General features: G+C 42.4%; 1 protein-coding gene across 3 annotated transcripts in view; it reads right to left on the bottom strand.

Annotated features, from left to right (window-relative positions):
• The window catches only part of LOC105479101 (mannosidase alpha class 1A member 2), a 168,703-nt gene extending 167,090 nt beyond the window's left edge, over positions 1–1,613 (bottom strand). For 2 of the 3 annotated variants that reach the window (XM_071092275.1, XM_011736914.3), the window contains exon 1: positions 666–1,613. In XM_071092275.1, coding sequence (XP_070948376.1) covers positions 666–967 — 302 coding nt within the window. In that variant the 5' untranslated portion in view covers positions 968–1,613. The remainder of the gene's footprint in view (positions 1–665) is intronic. The other variant, XM_011736913.3, reaches the window with a different exon arrangement.
• Between the last annotated feature and the right edge of the window lie 20,542 nt (positions 1,614–22,155).

The raw sequence follows: 22,155 nt of genomic DNA on the forward strand, positions 1-22,155 counted from the left end.
TCTATTACATTAAAAGAGAGAGCAAAATTAAATTTTACAAAAGTCAGTCTTGTCTACAAGCCTCACAAAGTGCAATAACTTAGGATTCGATACCTTTTAACTGATTTCATATAGAGCACCAACACACATCCCCAAAAAAAGAACAAAAACCAGGATATTTTCACGTTAAGAAATGACAGGTATATTCTGCCCACGTTTGTCATCCTAAAAGGCTAAGATTCACTACTAAGCTTCAACTACAAGCCAGAAAACGAGAGCCCTCTGGGAGAGCAAACCCAAAAGAGCTGTCAAGGTTCAATGCTTTGATTTCACATGGTGGCACAAATGACTGACTGCCACACGTTCTTAATAAATGCAGGCACAGCTTATGTCACCATTTCTTTAGGTTAAGTTTTCGTACCTCCCTTCCCAGATGTCCACATTAGACACAACTCTGAACGCAAATGTTTTTCTTATATAAAACCAAAGAGAAGAACGACTTAGATAGGACTCTATGAGTCCCTCCAGTCTATGGTTTTATTCAGCCTGTGTTGAAGTAACAATACAATTCCTACGACTCGGAAAATTACATTTTACTGCAAGGAGAAAAAAAAAGACAGATTCGATCCAATCACCGTACCTTGCTCTGCCAAATGTTAGTACCAGAACTTCTGAAATAAACAAACCTGTGTCTATGTTCATCGGGTCCATGGATCAGGAAGACTCCAGGGTTTTTAGCCCCTTTACCGGCATCTACATGTGGAATTAACACATCTTCTAAACCCAAATCAAAGCGTTTGTGTTTTGAAGAGTCTGGAAGGAAAAAGAATGCCCCAAAACACAGGGTGATGAAGGCACTAAGAATAAGGAGAAGAATAAACTTCTCAGAAAGTCTCAAGGTAGCCCTGTGATGTGGGAAGGAGGGCGGCCCCAAGTTCAGAGGTGGTATCCTACGTCCAGAGAGGGGCAGCAGGGCTGGGGTAGTCATCGTTTACGCTCTCGGAGAGAATACTTTAGAAAGTTCTCATCTTATGTCAAATGTACAATACATTGAACTGTCTTCAAAATCTTGGCCGAAATGGGAAAACTCAATTTCGCTCCTCTTAAAGGATTGTTGTGCTTTTTAAGAGGGCACGTCGTTCACGCCCGTCCATTTCCACTCAGAAACGTGTGTGACCTCCTCCAAACGATCACAAGTTTAGGTTCTGCGATATCCTCTTTAACATCTGTACTGCACTGGGTTATTACAAGCCTCCTCTTCATTCCCAGGGGTAGATCAGGCAAGCCACACTGCAGAAAAGCTGCAAGGTGGGTTCTTCCATTCCTGCACCTCGGTGAGATGCTCAAACGTAGTCTTCCGCCCCGAAAGGGAGCCTGGCGACATCCGAGGAGTTGTAGAAGGTTCACTTGATCTCCTCCGACGCTTCTATTCCAGAATCTCTTAACCTTAGCGGTGAAAAATATAAGGGTCTCCCACGGACGTCTGCAAACAGGGAGGAAGGTCTCCCACCTCGCTGGGAAGCCGAAGCAGGGGCGCTGGGCGAAGTAGCAGGAAGGAGTTCTCGGCCGCCCGCGCTTCCCGGCGCTGCCTGGCAGGAGCCCGGCGCCCGGCTGAGTTCTGAGGCTGCCCACTCGACGGGTGGCGCGAAGGGCAATCGCGTCCGAAATACCTGAGCCCGGCCAGCCGCCGCGGCCGCCGCCGCTGTTGCTACCGCACGAGTCTGTCAGGGAGCGGAACTTCCTGCTCCAGCGGCCACTGAGAAGCCCTGGCGTGTACCAGGGGAGGGGAAGCGCGGCGGCCGCCCCCGCCGAGCTCCTCCTCCGCCACCTCCTCCTCCTCCTCCTCTCCGCGGCCGGTTCAGTGAACCTCGGCGCGTGCTCTCCGAGCTAGGCCGTCGGCCGCAGTGGCCGAGCCCCCGCGCCTAAGAAGCCGAGCCGCGGCCCACGCTCCGAGAGCCCAGGGCAGGCGCTGGCTCATTCCTCACTCAGCCCTGGAGCGGCAGGAGGCCCGGGGCGCGCGGGAGCAGCCGCGCCTCGGGCAGGCAGAGGTCGTCCGCGTCTCCTTCCTGCCCGGCCGCGGGGGCCTCTTTCGCGCCGCCTCCGGTGGCTCGCAGCTGCTCGCTCTGGCGGCGGCTGCCGAAGAGGCAGCGCACCCACGCCGCGCGGGGCTGCGGCCCGGTCCCGGTACCCTGCCTCCCCAGGCCTGGTGAGCGCAGCAGCTGCTGGGCCGACACCCGTTGGGCTCACGCCGGAGAGGAACCGGAGGGCGGGGGCGACGGGGCCCGTGCCGGCCTACCGGCCCCGACTCGCCAGTGGGCGTCCCCGGGCGGCGGAGTGTAAGGTGCGCGCGCACGCTCCCGGCCCCGCTGCCGCCGCCCCTCCCCCACCCCGCCCGGCCGCCCGGGCTCCGGCCTCTCGCCGCCGCCGGCTCCAGCAGCCCGAAAGCGTCCTGCTGCCTCCGCCGTCTGAGCGCGAAAGAAGAGAAGATCGCCGATCGGCGCTGCCCGGAGAACTTCACCGGTGCCCAGGGCCTTGCCACCGCCAGTTCGTGGGGTTGACCCAGCGTTTAGGCGAGAGGGAGTGAGGGGGTGGGTCCCGAAGGTTTCGCTGAAATTTAGTGTCACGGGAGTTAACGGCTTCTGATGGCTTAGGTTAATGTTTAGTGTGATTCTGTGGAAGTCTTGTCTTCAGTGATAGACCATCAGGCCCGAGGATTCAGCAACAGGGTCTCAAACTTCCATGCAGCCCATCCTCACGAGGCTCCATTAATGGAGAGAGAGAGCACCAACATGTGCCATGTTTTGTGTTTAAAATAAAGTGGTGACTCTGCTCCTTCAGCTGGGCTTCCTTTCACAGGAATCTAGGTACCCCCGATATGACAGGCGCCTCTTCTTGGTTCAGTTTCTGGGGCACGTTCTATCATCTTCACACACCTCACCACCACTCTTCCCATAAAAGAAAAAAATAGGGATGAATAAGGAGGTGCTGAAACCCAAAAGGCAACAATATTGTTTACGTTCAGGCTTGAAAACATTCTGAATCAATTCTGTTCTCCATAGTATTGAGAAGAGCCATGTTGTGATTAAGTGCAAAAGATTTCCTTGCAAGATACATAGACTCATGCATCCGATTTACTTGCAGGTTGTTTTTGCTCTAATATTGTCATTCCGTGTACACATCCTTTACTGATGACTGGGAATTGGAGAGGAGGCCCTTAAATGTCAGGAGAGTAAGTCAGCCTTAGCTTAAAAATCAAGCAAAAAAATCTCATGTTCATTGGCACACTTGGTAACTACATTCCAGTCTCCCAGTCTGCACTATTTCTAAAAGCTCTGCATATCTAACTGCCTACCACATGACAAAAGAAGTCATTGTCATTGATCCTGCTTCAGCAAATAAAAAGTAAAAACGTTGAGGGTCACCTCTCACCAGTTTACCGAGGGAGACTGGTAAGCAAGGAGTGCGCAGTCCCTAGTGAGATTTATGGTGGACAGTAGTGAAGAGTATATGTAAAAAACTTTCAGCCTTCCCAATGTGTCTCTATAAAACGTGCCAAATTTAAGAATAAGTCTCTAATGTTGAGACTCTGTGAGCCAAAGGGGGGGGAAAGAAGAACACACTGTTTTCCTGCTGTTGAGATCATTATTTTCCATGAAAAGTTCACAGGGAAAGTAAATACTGAACTCTGAATGAAATAGCAAGTTATGTAAGTCTTGAAAAGTAAATATTACCTAGGTCAACACCAGACTTAACCACAAGAGATTTCAATCATGAAACCTGACATAACGTAGTTGACAAGTGTAGCTTGAGCAAGTAAGACCTCACGGCTGATGGAGAAGACCCCTTTCTCTTTGCTTGTCTGTTTTGCAAAATTCGTTTTTCCTTCATGAGAGTAAAAACAATTTAGGGGTTATTGCAGATGTCCAAATGCAGCCAGCAATTTTAAAGTCATTGATGATGCAGCCAGCAATTTTAAAGTCATTGATGATACCATCAGTTATCATACTCCTACACTACCAATGAAAATATTGTATATGTAGTATTACATATATCCACTCTTCTAAAGGCAAGTCTGAGTTTTTAAAGAATTGTGTTGTTTAAAAAAAAAAAAAAGCAAGTTGCAAATGTATTCATTATGATTATATGCACTTAAAAACACATAAAAAGACAAAGAATATTTGAAAAAGATTGCACCTGTTCTGTTAAGATACTGGTATTACATATGATTTTCTGCATTGTGTTCTGTTGTATTATATTTACCATTAAATAAAAATTACAAAGGAACTGGTGCCTGAAAAAGTTAAGGTCAGATTTCAAATAGGTGGACTGAGTCGTATCAAGATGAACACACAGACCGGCCCATCTGAAGGCAGTCAGCAGAAACAGTATGCAGCCTGTTCTATGTATGTGTGTATGTGTGTGTACATGTACAATAGGGAAGGGTTTCATTCCAGAGAGTCTAAAGAGAGTATTTCATTTTCAAAGAGTAGTTAACCTTTGATCAGAGATTCCAAAGTGATGATTTCCCTTTTACAAATGTATATAAAATTAATATTTTAGAAATCAGAAGAAATTACTAAACAAAATTTACTCCTACAGATTTACAGGACCACTCCTAAGATCCACTTGTGTATTGCAATATGGAAGTTACTTGTATTTGTTCAACCATATGTTTTCTATTATTGAAACCATTTTCACACCTATTATACACACAAACACACACATGCACGTGCACACACACACGTAGCTCTGTTTTAAGTGAAACTGAAGTGCTACAGAAAAAAAAGCTGGTATGCAAAAAGAGGCTTTTGATTTACTTATGTAACCTGTTCCAACTGGTGCCCAAAATGTACAAGGAAGATAGTAGAGGAGAAATTACTGGACGTGACCACTGAATGTGTAGGGAAACAACAGGCTTCAGCCCTGCTCCTTCCGCTCTTGCTTTCCTCTATGAGGCATTTTCCTCAGAGGTCAGGGATAAACTGAGGTTCAGTGCTATGAAGCCCTCAAGTTAGATCCATGAAAGTCAGCAAAGCCAAAAAGCTTGGATGCCTCTCTGAGCCAAAGTACTTGAGGGTCATTTGCTTATAAAAGACTCATTTGTTGGAGGACTACTATTTGACAAATCCTGTACTAGGTGCTAGAGATTGGGAAAAATAAGTCAGAATCCTTATGCTCAGTGAGTTTGCAGGCTGGTGTGGAGGAATAGATGAACACTGATGATTACAGGATGGTGGGAAGAATGCTCTTGGAGCAGTGTCACGGGCTTTATGGGAACACTGAAGGGGCCACCAGAGTGAGAGGAGGTGGATTGGGAAAGTGTCAGGGAAAGTTACTGAATCCAGGGTCACCTGAGCTGAGCCTTGAACTATAAGAGAAGGATCATGCTTCAGCCTAGGGAACAGAGCATGCGCAGGCACCCATAGCTAGTTTTTCCTGCCATTTATGCAGAAAATTTCCTGCTCTACTCTTCCAGTAAATAGGTTGCCTGGCCCTAATCTCGCAACACTCTTGAGTTGGGAAAGTGAAAATGGTGGGGCAGTGCTTATTACATTACAAGTAAAATGGGTTCAGAATGACTAATGGGTATTGCCAACCTGTTTCTGTAATCAAAAGAGATAGATGGTATTTGTGCTTTCACAGGCAGTACCCTCTTATTTCAGGCAATGTTTTACCTCTTTACATCCATTAATAAAATGAAGCTCTTTAAATGTATATGACGTACTGCACTAGGAGTCAAAAGACATGGATTTCAAACCTAGCTCAACTCCTTACTGAGTTTCCTTATTGATAAAACATAATAGTCCTTACCTATTTTATAGGACTGTTTAAGGATCCAAGAGCTATTGTTTCTAAAATACTCTAAAGACTTGTTTGTTCTATTCAAAATGATAGGTTGCTGATGGTTGTAGTGTTTGTGTGACTTGGAAACATGAAATTCCAGTTTGTCTAGCATCCCTTTAGAAAACTATCTTTTCCCCAGTCTTAGTCTATGGGTCTATATTGGGATGATCTCTCAACCACCCACTATAGCACTTGATCCCGTCATCAAGTAGATCCAGGGATGCTACCCAGATTTGACTAACCTGTGTTCCACATTTCCCTGGCCATAATGATTGGTTTGGAGAAGGGCAAATGACTCAAACCAAGCTAATCCAAACCCTCCGTAGGTCATTTCCTAACGTCATCAGCAAAAGTGGTATCTCTTCCTTAGAATTACCAGCCCTGAGCATGCTGTAACCTTAGAGCTGCTGATGGCCTTCTTGCCACCGTGTGAGGACATTTGCTACTAATGAAGCAAACAGAGAAGAAAAGAGCTGAAACACTGAGAGAAAAAGTATCCGTATGGTATCACTCGAGCCCCTGGCAAGGGTGGATCTGGGTCTTGTGGGGCTGGAAGCATACATAATTTGAGGAGTCCTCTTTAAGAAAAATAATACAAAATTACAAATACAAAATGAATTATAAAAGTGGATTTTAGGGCTGGTGTGGTGGCTCATGCTGTAATCGCAACACTTTGGGAGGCCAAGGCGGGTGGATCACGAGGTCAGGAGATTGAGACCATCCTGGCCAACACGGTGAAAACCTGTCTCCACTAAAAATACAAAAAGTAGCTGGGTATGGTGGCATGCGCTTGTCATACCAGCTACTCAGGAGGCTGAGGCAGAAGAATCGTTTGAACTCAGGAGGCAGAGATTACAGTGAGCCAAGATTGCACCACTGCACTCCAGCCTGGCGACACAGAAAAAAAAAAAAAAAAGTGGATTTTGCTAAACTGAATTCCATTACAAGTGAGTATGTCTTAGTAATGCTGAGACCACAGCGACACCACCCAACCCATGCGACCACCAATGGAGCAGTGTGACAGATAGGAAATCAGAGTAGAAAAGAAACCACAATCTTAACCAATCATGATTGAAATATTTTATTTTTACAAGATTTAGAAAAACATGATTATGTAAACATGTTGCTAGGACCTCTCCCAGAGCCTAAGACAGGACCAAGCAATTAGTAACCCAGAAATTTAAACTTCAATGAACTCATTGTAAATCTACTTCTCTGAATCCAAGTATATCTAAGGCTAGTTCATCTTTTGAACTTCTCAGTTATATAAGCCTATCAATTTCTTTTTCAGTCAGAATTAGTTTCTATGGCTTACAATCGAGTCTTGACTAATACACAGCGTGCCTTTACATGGAGGTACTGTGGCTGATAGTAGTATGTGAAGTTTCAGTCATTTTACAAGTATAAGTGATCAGGGACTAGGAAGAACTCGCTCTTTCAGGTAGGCAACAAGCTTGGGCCAGGGACAAAAGCAGAACGAAACCAGCAGAGAAGATGTCTCTTTGGTCAGCCAGGGGAAGAAAACCTAAAATTGGGAGGGCTGGACGGATGTGACTGCAGAGATACATCAAACCTAGCAAACGCTACAGTAACCTTCAAAGCTGGATCCTCATATCCACCTTTATGAAAAGGAATTTGACTCCAAAAGAGGTTAGGAATTCTTTATAAATCCTTATATTAAAATAATTTTTTTTTTTTTTTTTTTTTTTTTTTCCGGAGACGGAGTCTCGCTCTGTCGCCCAGGCTGGAGTGCAGTGGCCGGATCTCAGCTCACTGCAAGCTCCGCCTCCCGGGTTTACGCCATTCTCCTGCCATAGCCTCCCGAGTAGCTGGGACTACAGGCGTCTGCCACCTCGGCCGGCTAGTTTTTTGTATTTTTTAGTAGAGACGGTGTTTCACCATGTTAGCCAGGATGGTCTCGATCTCCTGACCTCATGATCCGCCCGTCTCGGCCTCCCAAAGTGCTGGGATTACAGGCTTGAGCCACCGCGCCCAGCTAAAATAGTTTTAAATCCACTCTAGACAGCTAGTTTGAAAATATGTTTCATTGACTTATATGTTCATTCATTATTATTGAGCACTCACTCTTTGTTGGTGTTAGGCTATGTTTTAGGCATCCAGAGATGAATAAAACATGAGAGGCAGCTGTATATGATGAAAAGAACATGGACTCTGGAGCTGGAGAAACCTGGGCCTAATCCTGACATTTACTTGTACAATCTTGGAAACAAAGGAAATCTTACTTGTTCTTAATTTATTCATCCATAAAATCAGGTTAAAAATACATACCTCATAGGGTTGTTATGAGGATTAAACTCAATAATGTATGTATGTGATAGTACTTCTCCCCATAGTTGGGATTCAGTAAGTATTAAGTATTGTTTTTATTATAGGCATTAGAAAAAGTAAGAGTTGGCAGATAGAGGAGGGAAGAGCTTTTGAAAATACTTAGAGGGACCAGGTGAGGTGACTCACACCCGTAATCCCAGCTTTGGAAGCCTGGGCAACATGGTGAGACTGTGTCTCTACAAAAATAAATTTAAAATTAGCCAGGCACGGTTGTGTGCACCTGCAGTCCTAGCTACTCAGGAAGCTGAGGTAGAGGATAGCTCGAGTCCAGAAGTTCAAAGTGTAATAGAGCAAGTCCTTGTCTCAAAAGAAAGAGAAAAGAGAGGGAAGAGAAAGGAAAGGTAGGGGAGGAGGGAAGGGAAGGAAAGGAGAGAAAGGAAGAGAAGGACGGAAGGGAAGGGAAGAAGGGAGGGGGGACAAGGAATAGAGGAAAGAGAAAGGGCATGGCATGTGTTAAGGGAACCTCCTCTCCCATAGCTTGAGCCCAGGAGTTGAAGGCTGCAGTGAGCTAAGATCGTACCACTGGACTCCAACCTGGCAAGACCTTGTCTCAAAAGAAAGAGACAAAAGGGCCAGATGCAGTGGCTCACGCCTATGATTCTGGCCCTTTGAGAGGCCGAGGTGGGAGGATCACCTGAAGTCGGGAGTTCGAGACCAGCCTGACCAAGGTGGAGAAACCTTGTCTCTACTAAAAATACAAAATTAGCCGGGCATGGTGGCACATGCATGTAATCCCAGCTACTCAGGAGACTGAGGCAGGAGAATCTCTTGAACCCGGGAGGTGGAGATTGCAGTGAGCCAAGATCGCACCATTGCACTCCAGCCTGGGCAACAAGAGCAAAACTCTGTCTCAAAAAGAAAAGAAAAGAAAAAAAACAAAAGAGAGGTAAAGAAGAAAGGAGGGAGGGAGGAAGGGAGGGAGGGAGGAAGGGAGGGAGGGAGGAAGGAAGGAGGGAGGGAGGGGAGAAGGAAGGAAGGAGGGAGGGAGGGAGGGAGGGAGAGAGGGAGGGAAAAAGACAAGACTTAGAGGAATGAGAAAGAGCATGGCCTGTGTGTTAAGGTGTTAAGGGAACTTCCTCTCCCTTGGCACCATGTTTCCATGGGAGGAGAGGGGAATTTCTACTGGAGTACTAGTTCTGGCTTCTTATACCACTATTCTTCACATTCAGGAGTGAGTTACTTGATTGGTGAGTACTGTTACATTAATTAACTCATAGTTCTTGACTGGGTGGAACTAATCTAATAAATTCATTCTTTTTTTTCGCTTTCTGCCCTGGATCACTGCAATGATCTTGGTTAAACACGTTAGGCTGCAGACCCAAACTTCCCCTTTAGTGGGCTGTTCCAAGGCTAGATTCTGTGGGGGTTGAGAGTCAGCAGAGAATGTTGGCAAGCCCTTTTGGGTTACAGATCTAGAACCTAGTTTTATTAGCTCATCTTTAATGAAGCATAAGGGCAGATAGATATAGATATAATATAGATACCAATTTTTTTAAGTCTCTATTTGACTTTCATCTGTTGTCTTATTTCATCCAAAGTTGGGGGTTGGGAGACAGGCGTGCAATTTATTGACCCTCTGGAAACTGAAAGTAGTTCATTACGGCTAGAACATAAACTGTAAGGTAGTGATGGTGAGAGGTAAAAATAGAGAAGTACCCACAGAAATATATCTACTCAACTTGGTGCAGTAACACCATGGTTTCATCTACTCCTTTTCCTCCATACAAAGAGAAATGATGGCTAAAAAATAGAGAAAACCAAAAAGACATAACCAGGCTCAAGAACAAAATGATCGTTTTCATGGATCTAAAGTGGAACCAAACAGAAAGCATTCAGCAAGGCTGAAGCTACAAACTCACTAGGGTCTCGGGTTCAAACGCCAAGATTATTGTCTCCTGCAAGGTGAAAGGAATTACAGATGCTTCAGTTGAGGGCAGGAGCCAGGCTTAGTGCTTGAAGCCAGGAACTCGTGAAAGGTGGCTGAAAATAAACCACTGCCAATCCACTACCTGGGAAAGTAGAAGAACAAAGACACAGCCTTGGAATCAGGAATGAAGTCAAGCAGCTGGCCATGTGGTTTGGCCTGTGGCATCACTAGGAATAGCAGCATCAAGATGTCAGCTTTAGATCTAATTCTAGGATGGAGGTCTGGGGAGACACGTGGAGGCAAAATCACTAAGCATGGAGAGGTGAGCCCAGAGGGAATGAGAAAAAATAAACAAACTAAAAACAGGAAAAAGCAAATAAAAACTTCCCCTCAAAATGAGCCTGACTACCAAGTTTCAACACATAAAAATATCTAATACTATGAAAGATAGCCAACAAAATGAACACTCAGAGCATGTATTCCCTCCAAATAAAAATAATTCTATGGAACTCTCTGGCAAATATTTTTAAATTAAGTATTTTTGAATTTGATATTTTATAAGTGGATGCATAGCACCCATTTTGAAAGGACAAGACATTAAGGAACATATACAGGCTGAATTAAAAAACAGGTAAATATGAAAAAGAACTAATAAAAATTTGAAAAATAAAAATATGGTCATTGAAATCAAAAGATATCTGGAGCTAACCAAAGTTGAAGAGAAAAAGTAGTGAATTAAAGGGATGTATTAAAGAATTCACCCAGAACAGAGTTTAGAAAAATAAAGGGTTTTTTTTTTTTTTTTTTTTGGCTGGGCACAGTGGCTCACACCTGTAATCCCATCAATTTGGGAGGCTGAGGCAGGCAGATCACCAGGTCAGGAGATCGAGCCCATCCTGGCTAACACAGTGAAACCCCGTCTCTACCAAAAATACAAAAAATTAGCCAAGCGAGGTGGCAGGCGCCTGTAGTCCCACTACTCGGGAGGCTGAGGCGGAGCTTGCAATGGGCCGATATCGCGCCACAGCACTCCAGCCTGGGCGACAGAGCGAGACTCGGTCTCAAAAAAAAAAAAAAGTTAATTAATTTAACAAAATAAATAAAAATAAAGAGATTTTTAAATGTGAAAGAAAATTTCAGATTCCTGGGGTTAGATTGAGTGTCTCCAACATATGTGTAATAGAAGTTCTGGAAGGAAACACTGAAAGGAAGAGTAGAGAAGAAAAAGAAATGGCCGGCCGGGTTCGGTGGCTCAGGCCTATAATCCCAGCACTTTGGGAGGCTGAGGCGGGTGGATCACCAGTTCAAGACCAGCCTGACCAACATGGTGAAAACCCAGCTCTACTAAAAATACACAAAATTAGCTCGGCATGGTCGCTTGAACCCAGGAGATGGAGGTTGCAGTGAGCCGAGATCATGCCATTGCACTCCAGCCTGGGCGACAAAAGTGAAATTCCGTCTTAAAAAAAAAAAAAAAAAAGAGAGAAATGGCTGAGGTTTTCTAATGAAAACATCAGAGCATCATGTGTACTGAGCACATAAAGATAAGCTAACACTTTTGTCACATTATAGTGAAAGCACAGAACAATAAAGATAAAGATAAAATCACAAGTTACCAAAGGGAAAAAATACTGATTATCTACAAAGGAACTTTAACTAGATTCCTCAAAACAACAATAGAAACAAGAAGACAACTAAATGATAGAAGTGCTGAATGAAACACTATCAAACAAGAAATTGATTTCCAGATAAACTACCATTTAAGGGAAAGGACAAAACAAACATTTTCAATCATAAAAGACTAAGGGAGCTTACTACCAACAGACCGACACCAAAGAACTACTAAAGAAAAATAAGCCCAGAGGGAAAACATATGATATAAGAGATACTTGTGAGGGAAGAAATTAAAATATGTGGTAGAATTAAAAATAACCACTTTTTGTTTAAAAAAAAATAACAAGAGGGAAGGAAGTGTAAAATGGGTAAAGTAAGCTAAGGACTTTGTCATATCTGTTTGGAAGAGGGCTAGAAATAATGACTTTGTCTGAATACTTTGGTTTTTGTTTTGTTTTGTTTTGTTTTGTTTTTTTAGAGATAAGATCTCATTATGTTGCCCAGGCTGGCTCTGAACCCCTGGGCTCAAGGGTCCTCTGGCTCACTCAGCCTCCAAAGTAGCTGGGATTATAGGAATAAGCTACACTGCCTGGCTTCTCTGAATGCTTTGTACTTAAAATAGTTTATATTGATAAAAATATCACTTAGAGCTTCTAAATAAGCAGAGAGGAAAGAGTGGCCAAGTGTTGGGGAGATGCAATATAGAAAACTGGTAACTTAACCGAAAATAGAAAAAGTTTTAAAAAATAAAGTTATAGGCCAGGCGCAGTGGCTCATGCCTGTAATCCCAGCACTTTGGGAGGCTGAGGCGGGCGAATCACGAGGTCAGGAGATCGAGACCATCCTGGCTAACACGGTGAAACCCCGTCACTACTGAAAACACACACACACAAAATTAGCCAGGCATGGTGGCAGGCACCTGTAGTCCCAGCTACTCGGGAGGCTGAGGCAGGAGAATGGTGTGAACCCGGGAGGCAGAGCTTGCAGTGAGCTGAGATGGCTCCACTGCACTCCAGCCTGGGCGACAGAGCGAGACCGCTCCCAGTTATAGCAAAGAAAACAAATATACAAACAAAGTAGAATTAATTTCAAATCTGTATTAATAAGCACAATAACTAAATAGATCTAAATTACGTTTAAAAGACAGAGATTATCAACTTGACTTAAAGCAACACAAAATTAGGCCAAGTGTGGTGGCTCACACCTGGAATCCCAGCACTTTGCGAGGCTGAGGCAGGTAGATCGTTTGAGCCCAGGAGTTCAAGACTAGCCTGGGCAACATGGCAAAAACCCATCTCCACAAACAATAGAAAAGTTAGCCCAGTGTGGTGGCACTCGCCTGTAGTTCCAGCTACTTGGGAGACTTAATGAGAGAATCACTTGAGTCCAGGAGGTTGAGGCTGCTGCTGCACTCTAGCCTGGGAGACAGAGCGAGACCCTGTTTCAAAAAAAAAAAAAGACCACAAAACTAAACAAAAAGTCTTGATATGAGAGAATAAAAAAGAGATGAATTATCAAAACACAAACAAAAAGAAAACTGATGAAACATTACTAATATCAGACAAAAAAAACAGTCTTTAAAATCAAATATATTAATAGAAATAGAGGGTCACTACCAAGAAGTTTAAGGCACCTAACAACACAGCTTTCTATTATAGAAAGCAAAACCTCTAGAATTACCAAGATAAATTGACAAACCCACCATACGAATGAGAGAGTTTAACAATCAGAAACAGCTAGATCAAGCAGACAAAAAGCAAGTAATAGAGATTGAATCATACAGGGCCTGAAAGAGGCCACATTAAGTAGTTGGGCTTTATTTTGAGAGCAGTAGGAAGCCATGAAAGGGTTTTAAGCAGAGGAATGATTAGATCAGATATGCATTTTTAGAAGAATCATTCTGTCTATAAAATGGAAAAGGACTTCAGGGTGGTCAGACTACATAAAGGCAGAGAAACCCGTTAGAAAACTTCCTGTCATCTAGCATGGAAATATTAATGGCCTGAACTATAGCAGTATTATTGGCAAAGAAAGAGCAGGCATTTAAAGAAGCATTCAGATAACGTAGTTGATTTGATGGCAGGGGAGGGGATCAAAGATAACATACATAGTTCTACCCTAGACAACTTGATACATGGCGTCGTGGAGGAAAAGCACATCTGGTGGGTGGGGGAGAGAAGAAGATATTGCTTCCCCTTGTTTTTGATTATAGCACTTAACTGCTAGTCCCTCAATTCTGACATTCAAACTTGTTCATTAAAAAGTTAAATTATATTCAGTACACAAGGAGTATGTAAATCAATTTTTAAAAATATCTATCTAAAACCATTCTATTTTAAACTATTGAGGCTTAGGGGATTTTTCAATCATCTAGAGGAAATCACACCTTAAGAATGTCAGAAACATGTGTGTATATTCTAAATAATTTTTCAAATAGCAATGATAGTTCTTTACAATTATGTTTTTATTACAGCTTATTTTTCTTTTTTTTTTTAAACGGAGTCTCTCTTTGTCGCCTAGGCTGGACAGTGGTGCAATCTCAGTTCATTGCAACTCTGCCTCCTGAGTTCAAGCGATTCTCCTGTCTCAGTCTCTCGAGTAGCTGGGATTAAAGGCGCCCACCACCACGCCTGGCTAATTTTTGTATTTTTGGTAGAGACGGGGTTTCACCATGTTGGCCAGGCTGGTCTCAAACTCCTGACCTCAGGTGATCCACCTACATCAGTCTCCCAAAATGCTGGGATTACAGGCGTGAGCCACCACACCTGGCCAGCTTTTCTTACTTTCCTATACATAATGGATTTTCAAGCACTCCTGTATGCCTAACTCCTGAGGTAATAAACCCATCATGACTTTGCTTTCCTTTGTGTACAGCTGCTGTTAGCATCAAGTAAATCCAATCTGTTGACCTGTGAATTCTTATAGTCACAGATTTCATAGCACATACATTCCCTTCTTTTTCCTAGTTGCTATTAATTACCTTAAACTAATGTTTGAGTTTACAATGTGTGTTTATCTATCAGAAATGATTTTGCATTGACTGGAGTTAGGGAGATGGGTACATATTATACAACCAAACTGAGGTTACTTATAAATGCTGGAAATTAAGGAGCTATTATTCCAAAGGTACTTTACTTATTATCTTCCAGCATGAAGAAGGTTTAAAGGACTTACAGATTTCTAATTATTAATTTTAAGGTTTTGTATTTATTTTATAGCAATTCCAAAATGCAAATGAGATATACATTTTAAAGTTCCAAATGTGCTGTGCAACTGTAGCCTATTAGGCTAAAAAGTTGAGTAAAGTTAGCCTGTGATGCAGAACAGGACTGCTCAAATAGTCATAAAACCTTTTGGTTTGGTTTAATTCCCATTACAGGGAATTTTTTGGAAGTCTGAAGACTGGAAGTTTCCTGGTAGTAATAGAGCCCCAGTGAGATGTTTGACTCTAGTATTGCCTCTTGAATGATGATAAAGATGCATTTTGAAATGACAAAATCTTTTTTGTGTCTGACTTTTAATGTTAACACTTAGTTGAGGACTGATATTGCATTAAATTTCACACACACAGAGTCCGCTCTTTATTATGAGCCATTATCATATAATTTTGCTCCAGACCATATTGCTTCTTCAAATGCAGCCCTTTCCACTGAAGGGTAGTGCAAGCAAAATAACAAGGTGGGCTCTTCTCCTTTAGTGACAATCATTGTATTTTGTCACCCAACCCAAAGCATCATTTCATTCTCATCTGCTACATAGACATCACTCCCTTAATGGAGACATGCTAAAAACACAGAGGTCCTGCTATCAAGATATTGTAGGCTTCTTCTTCTCCATAATGTAAGCTGAAAGAACAGATGCACTAGCTTCTCTGGTATTTTTCAAAATTATAATCACTTAATGGTTTTAAACAGCATAGACAAAATTAGGCCATGAGAATAAAATTATAGTTCTTTACATTTCCAGTTGAGCCAGAAATGTATTACGGTTGGGTGGTTTTTCTTTTTATATTTGTTGGTAGTTTTTCCTTCTGATCTTCATGTTTCCTAGAAATGTATATGCAAGAAAGGAAGGAAGGAAGAGAGTGATGCACCGGTGGATGTGAATAATACACAAGATTTACACATGCTACTCAGAAAAATTCATCAAGATTCAAAGATAGAATCAGCATCCAACAGGAAAAAAAATTAATTGCATTTTCTCAGAAGCAATGTTAGTCATAATAACATAACATATAACATAATAGCAAGTAACTTGGAAAGGTCTTTTAGTGCTTTCTCTTATTTTTCAGCAAGATATTCACAATGTCCCCACAAGACGATGACTATCTTTTTTCTATCAATTTGGGTAAAACAAAGACTCCTCAAATGTCTGTCTTGCTATTTCATACAAAGTTGTTTTCTGCCTCTAAACTGAACCTCTCTTCTGCCTTAACTTCTCTATCTACTAATTTCTGTAGGCAACAGGGAAATGAGTCAGTCACAGTGGCTCCTGGGCATCAGGTTCACTTAGGGTAATATAATAGTAGAAGAAGAAATTAATTCTACTGTATATATAAAAGCAGAGCTGGAGACCCCAAGGTAACCAATCAAACTATGCAAGGCATAAAGATAGAAAAAGGAGTATTGGGGAGCAATCCAAATGCAACCTTTAGGGAAGATGAACCAAGGAGCACAGAGCCGAGAGTGAATTATGGGTGAGGGACACAGAGAGAACTAACTTAAGCCAGGTCATAACCTCCTATAAAAGATGGGTCTCTTGATAATGCTGAGGCTAGGAACTATAGACCCCCAAATATGCTTATTTCTAATTAAATTACCAAATAGGAAACATTTAAATCCCAAGACTTCATGGAAGCATTCATTCATTCTACTAATTTAATTTATTACCATTATCATTATTGATGTCAGACATTCTTTACCTTTCACAGGCAGGTAAAAGACCTCCATCCAATTAGCCCATTCCAGGGGTTCTCAATTCTATCTGTATATCATAATCACCCATGGAGTTTGTTTTGTTTTGTTTTGCTTTTAAATCTGTATGTCTCAGCTTCTTCCCTAAGCTACTAAATTAGGATCTCCTAGAGTAGAACCTGGTCACAAAATGAACCCTAAGGTGCTTCATTAGGAACAAAAGACTGCCACAGTGTCACTGCCATTCACCTTTGGCTGAGCCTTTATGGAGCTCTCTTTACAGGGGAGCCAGGATTCAGGCTTGGGTGAAAAACAAACCAAAAAAATCCACCTACAGTCAGTGACTCCACTGCCGTGATAGATCACAAGGTTTGAGTGGGGTGCCTTTGCTTACTGCTCCATTGAAGGTAACCAGCTTTACAACATCTGGTTGTTTGGCAAAGGCATAGAGGTAATGAGTCAAAAGCACTGGGGGCGGATGTGGTAGGTTTATTTCTGAGATTGCCCATAAATGGTCTTGATTCATATGTTACCAGAGAACAGAACTGTGGCTTAATTTTCATAATTTACATAAATGATTTCATGAACTTTTGAAAGTTCTAAATTTTCAGCAATGATGGGAGGACTCCTCCCAGGAGTCTGGGGTAGAGGACTATGAATAAGAGCATAGACTCTAGGCCCACACTGCTCTGAGATTAAGTGCTGACTCTAGTACCTACTTGCTGTGTGAGCATACATATCTTCTTTGTGTTTCAATTTCCTTATCTGAAGCATTAGGAATAATTGCTCCTAGCTGATAGGATTATTATGAAGACATATTGAGTCTGTACCTCACCAGCTCAAGAAAATAGTCTGGCACCAAAGTGTTAGGTGTACAGAGCCAAATGATGTTATTAGGAGAGATGTTTCATCCCCTCTGAGACACCAGGATCCTACAGTGGATCTCCATATGCATCTACACATACACACACACATGCCATGTCTGGTTTTTTTACTTTTTATTTTTTTTTAGAAGGAGTCTTGCTTTGTCACCCAGGCTGGAGTGCAGTGGCGCAATCTCTGCTCACTGCAACCTCTGCCTCCTGGGTTCAAGCAATTCTTCTGCCTCAGCCTCCCGAGTAGCTGGGACTACAGGCAGCTGCCACTACGTCTGGCTATTTTTTGTATTTTTAGTAGAGACCATATTGGCCAGTCTGGACTCGGCTATGTCTTACTTGATGTGTTGGGACCCAATCAGAGCTGCCCCTCAGCTCACGTTAGAGCACAGGAACATGAAACAAACCTGGAGGAGCCTTGCGTCCCATTCCTTTTTGGAAAACTCTAATCGGAGAAATGAACATCATCATCCCCAGAACCTATTATTACTGCTTTGCAAAATATTCGAGAGTCTGACAGCACAATTGCTCAAATAAATTCAAATTCAACCTAACAATCCCCAGGCAGACATAGTGGCTTTCTGCCCTGAGAGCCCACAGTATTCTGCCTGTGCCCTTATTTATCACATAGCACTTAGCACTATAGCAAACTCCCTGTGCTTCCGCCAAAATACCTTGCTCTTTTCTGCCCCTGGGCCTTTGCAGAAGCTGTTCTTTCTGCCTGGGATGACTGTGCCACTCCACACCCTCTACATTGTGACATGGAGTTGCAATTGCCTATATACTTGTCAGCCTTCTGCTCAGCCTTGCTAACCCCACAGGCTAGCAGCTCTGTGAGGTCCAGGATGGGGTCAGTCTCACTGACCTTTATCCCCTCAGCACCTAGTACGGTGAACAAGAGGCAATCCAAAAATATTTGAGGAGCAAATAGGTAAATAGCGCCAACTATTGATGGATTAGGACTCTGCCACTTGAAGCTGTTAACTTAAAACAGGCTACTTAACTTCTCTCATCCTCAGTAAAGTAGAGCTAAAATAACTTTCTTATAGGTTCTTGCAACGACTAAAAGAGTATGAGGAAAGCAACTGGCAGAGTTAGCGTTAACAGTCAGTACATGTTTTATAAAGCAGCATAGCCAAGTGCAACCAAACCTTTCAATTTCCTAATTGTGTCCCCCTTCTTATTTAGTAAAAATGGATGTTACAACTATAATTGTAGCTATCAAAACCCCAGAAAACAGGGGAGACAGGATGAAAGGTCAGTGGTTACTGCTCTGCAATTCTCTCAGGTAGGCATTTATTAATACTGATTTATATTCATTAGACAACTTATAGAGACCAGGCAGAGCATAAAGGGAAAATCCCCAACCGATAGCTCAGCCTGCCTTCATGCCAGCTCCTCTACACAGAAATTAACCCAACACAAAAATCAATATTTGCAGGACCAAAGTAAAAGATATAATTTCAAGTCCAGCTGCACGTGCCTATCTACTTGCCCAAGCAAGAACTTAGGCACAAGGACAAAATAACTGTTAGTCTCATCCCATATGCCATTTAAAAAATCCATATCTATTTGCTTTTTTTTTTTTTAAGACAAGGTCTTGCTCTGCTGCCCATACTGGAGTGCAGTGGCATGATCACGGCTCACTGCAGCCTTGACCTCCAAGGCTCGAGATCCTCCCACCTCACACCCCTAAGTAGCTGGGACTACAGGCTCATGCTACCACATCTGGCTAATTTAAAAAAAAAATTTTTTTTTTTTGGTTGGCATGGAGTCTCACTATATTATCCAGGTCTCAAACTCCTGGGCTTTAGCAATCCTCCTGCGTTGGCCTCCCAGAGTGCTGGAATTACAGGTGTGAGCAACTGCACCTGGCCTCTACTTGCTTGTGATGATAATATTTAACATTATTTTATGCCAGGCAATTTATATACATTGTCTCTTTGGATTTTCAGAACATAGTTATTTCCATTCTAGAGAGAAGGAAACTTGGGCTGTTACAGAAACTGTAGAGTTCTAGAAATATGCCACAATCAATTGGTCAGTAGAAAACCAGCCTGTCTGGCCAGACAACCTGAACTCATAACCACTGCGCTGAACTCACCTCCCAAGATGCCAGCCTTCTCTCCCACTGGCATGGCAGGTCTAACCCCTCTCTGCCCCCCAGCTTCCCATCCTTCTGACTCTCATTCTGAAGTCTGGTTTCCTGAGGCTGAGCTCCTCTAGTCCCTGAGCTAAGCAGCATCTCTCTCTCTGTCGGATTAATCCAGGTGATATTTACTGCTGGTTCACAAGACATATGAACTGTAGGGAACCAGGCCCTTGCCCTTCTCACAGTGAAGACAATTGCAGTGATTACATGGCAGGATCACACGGGGTGTCCCCATCTCTGCTTATTTAGGCACCCAGGCCCCAGCAAGCTCCCTCAGTAAGGAAGCACAGCCACTCAGGAGATGCAAGAGACTGCTAACTGGCAGTATGAGCTTATCGGGGAAAGAGAGCTAGGAATAAGGCAGGTTATTAGGGGCATGTGTTCCCTGCATTAGGGCTAAATGATGTTGATTCTGTTAGGTAGCAAGCTGCCACGTCCATTCCACTTGCCCTTGTATCTTTCTCCCTTTGAAGTGCAGCCTCTCTCCATCTCCCCACCTGTGAGGAAAGGTGCTCTGGGCTTTACATTGCAAATAATGGATATCTTGTACTGCAGAAAATACCAGTAGTCCTAATTAACAGATCTTAGAACATCATAACAATCTCATTTCCTCATACCACATCCAAACATGTTTAAAAGGATACTTCTCTCTGGAATGACAAAATTATAAAGTTTACACCGGTTTGAATGCTATTTTTAAAAACGAGCATAATGAGGTCTATTCTCTAAGTGTTGACCATTTATTCTCCACACACTCCCTCCACCACTGCCCCAGTCCCTCACAGATAAGAAGATGAGGAATGGCCATATAATGTTGTTTAGAATACTCTTAAACCCGCATTTGGTACTGATTCTGCAGGTGGAATGTTTGTTTACTAAGAAAAACCCTGTTTCATTCCAATCATACATTCCCTTGGTTCCATTTCCTAGAATGAGCAGGAGAAAATGAAATCAAATATCACTGCATTTCTCTTTTTTTTTTTTTTCCTGCATGAGGTTAGCAGAGAAGAGAATCTGCTTTTCAAAGCAATTGCATCTGTGGCAACTGGTCGGAGTCTAAGACTGTCAGTCCCCAGCTGGTCTCAAGGTAGTCACTGAAGCAGTAAGCTGTGCCCAAGACCTTTCCCTGATTTAGCTGTTATTCTAGAGAGAAAACCCACACAAGAAAAGATCACGGAAGAGGCACTGGCAACAGACTTTTTCAGGGAAGAGGACGGTGGGTATGGGAATGGGGGTGCAGAGGTTGAGGATTTTAATCACAGATTTTTTCCTAAAGAATTTTGCAGTGGCAAAATGAGCTAGAAGATAGGTTGGTATTGATATTGCTAGATCCAAGAGGTAATAGAAACATGTCCCTCACCCTCTCCTACACACATACCCACCTCCCTCCAACACCCAGCTATTTCTGCCCTAGTTTTTGCTTTCGCTTTGGAGGAAATTTTTCTTATGTCAGGTGTATAAATATAATTATGAAACACTGCCTGTTTCTCTCATCCCACAGTGAAGCTACCTTCATGCTGAAACAAAAGAAAACTTGATTGTTGTGTTTGTCTCCCCCACAAAGGGATGTTAAGATTAGTTGCTGAATTTAGTAGTCTCTAAATTGCTTAATGGCAGTGTTTTTTTATTTTTTTATTTTTTGAGTCTTCATAAAAATAAGCCCCATTTAGCCAGGATACAGCTTTTAATTGAAGTAAATCCTATCTTGCCTAAAGTGATGAAAGACAAGTGAGTCCATAAGTTTGACTTCCCCTATTTAAAATTCTTCCGTATCCACAAAGTATACATAAATCTTTATGGAATGACCTATTAACTGCCTGCTGCTGGGACCAAGCTTTGGGCTTTGTTTCACTTATAAAATAAGGTCACTCTGCTTTTGGTAAAAATTGATGTAGCTGCTTTGATAATTAAAACCTACAGAGTCGTGAAGAGATGATATATTTAAACCTCTAAAAAATAATGTGGAAGCTATAAAATTGCAAAAGGAGAAGGCATAAGGGTCTCCTGTGGCTGCTCATCAGATTAAATATTAGTAATAGGGTGTTTATGTCACTTTTTAATAAAAAATTTGTAAAAAAATTTTGAACACTTTAAATTCAAGCCCTGAACCACCTGTCATCTGGCTCCATTATATAAGATCACCGATAGAGAGGGCTGCATTTCTGAGGGTATCATTTAAATAAATACATAATATAAATTCACTGATGATGCCAGTTGAGGAGCCAAGACTCAAAGTGAATCATCTTGGCCCTTAATGTGAGTTTTTACCCATAGATATATCTACTCCTTGCAAGCTTGTATGCCTCAACCCACTATGTGGGTTCTATCTTTTTTTCTGCTGTAATTAGAGCAAGTAGCTTCTGACTTAAGTGTGAGAAATCCATCTCAACAAGCACTACCTAAAAATGAAATCCAACAAATGCTTGGGCAAGTTAATTAATCTTTTTGTGTCTCAATTTCTTCCTTTCTAGAATGGGACAGATGAAGATAACAAGTACAGGTAATAACGAAATTGATCATGATAATGACAGTCATCTTGTGAGTATCGATACGTGTCACTTT

Source organism: Macaca nemestrina, chromosome 1 (genome assembly GCF_043159975.1).
Source record: "Macaca nemestrina isolate mMacNem1 chromosome 1, mMacNem.hap1, whole genome shotgun sequence".
Classification (NCBI taxonomy): domain Eukaryota; kingdom Metazoa; phylum Chordata; class Mammalia; order Primates; family Cercopithecidae; genus Macaca; species Macaca nemestrina.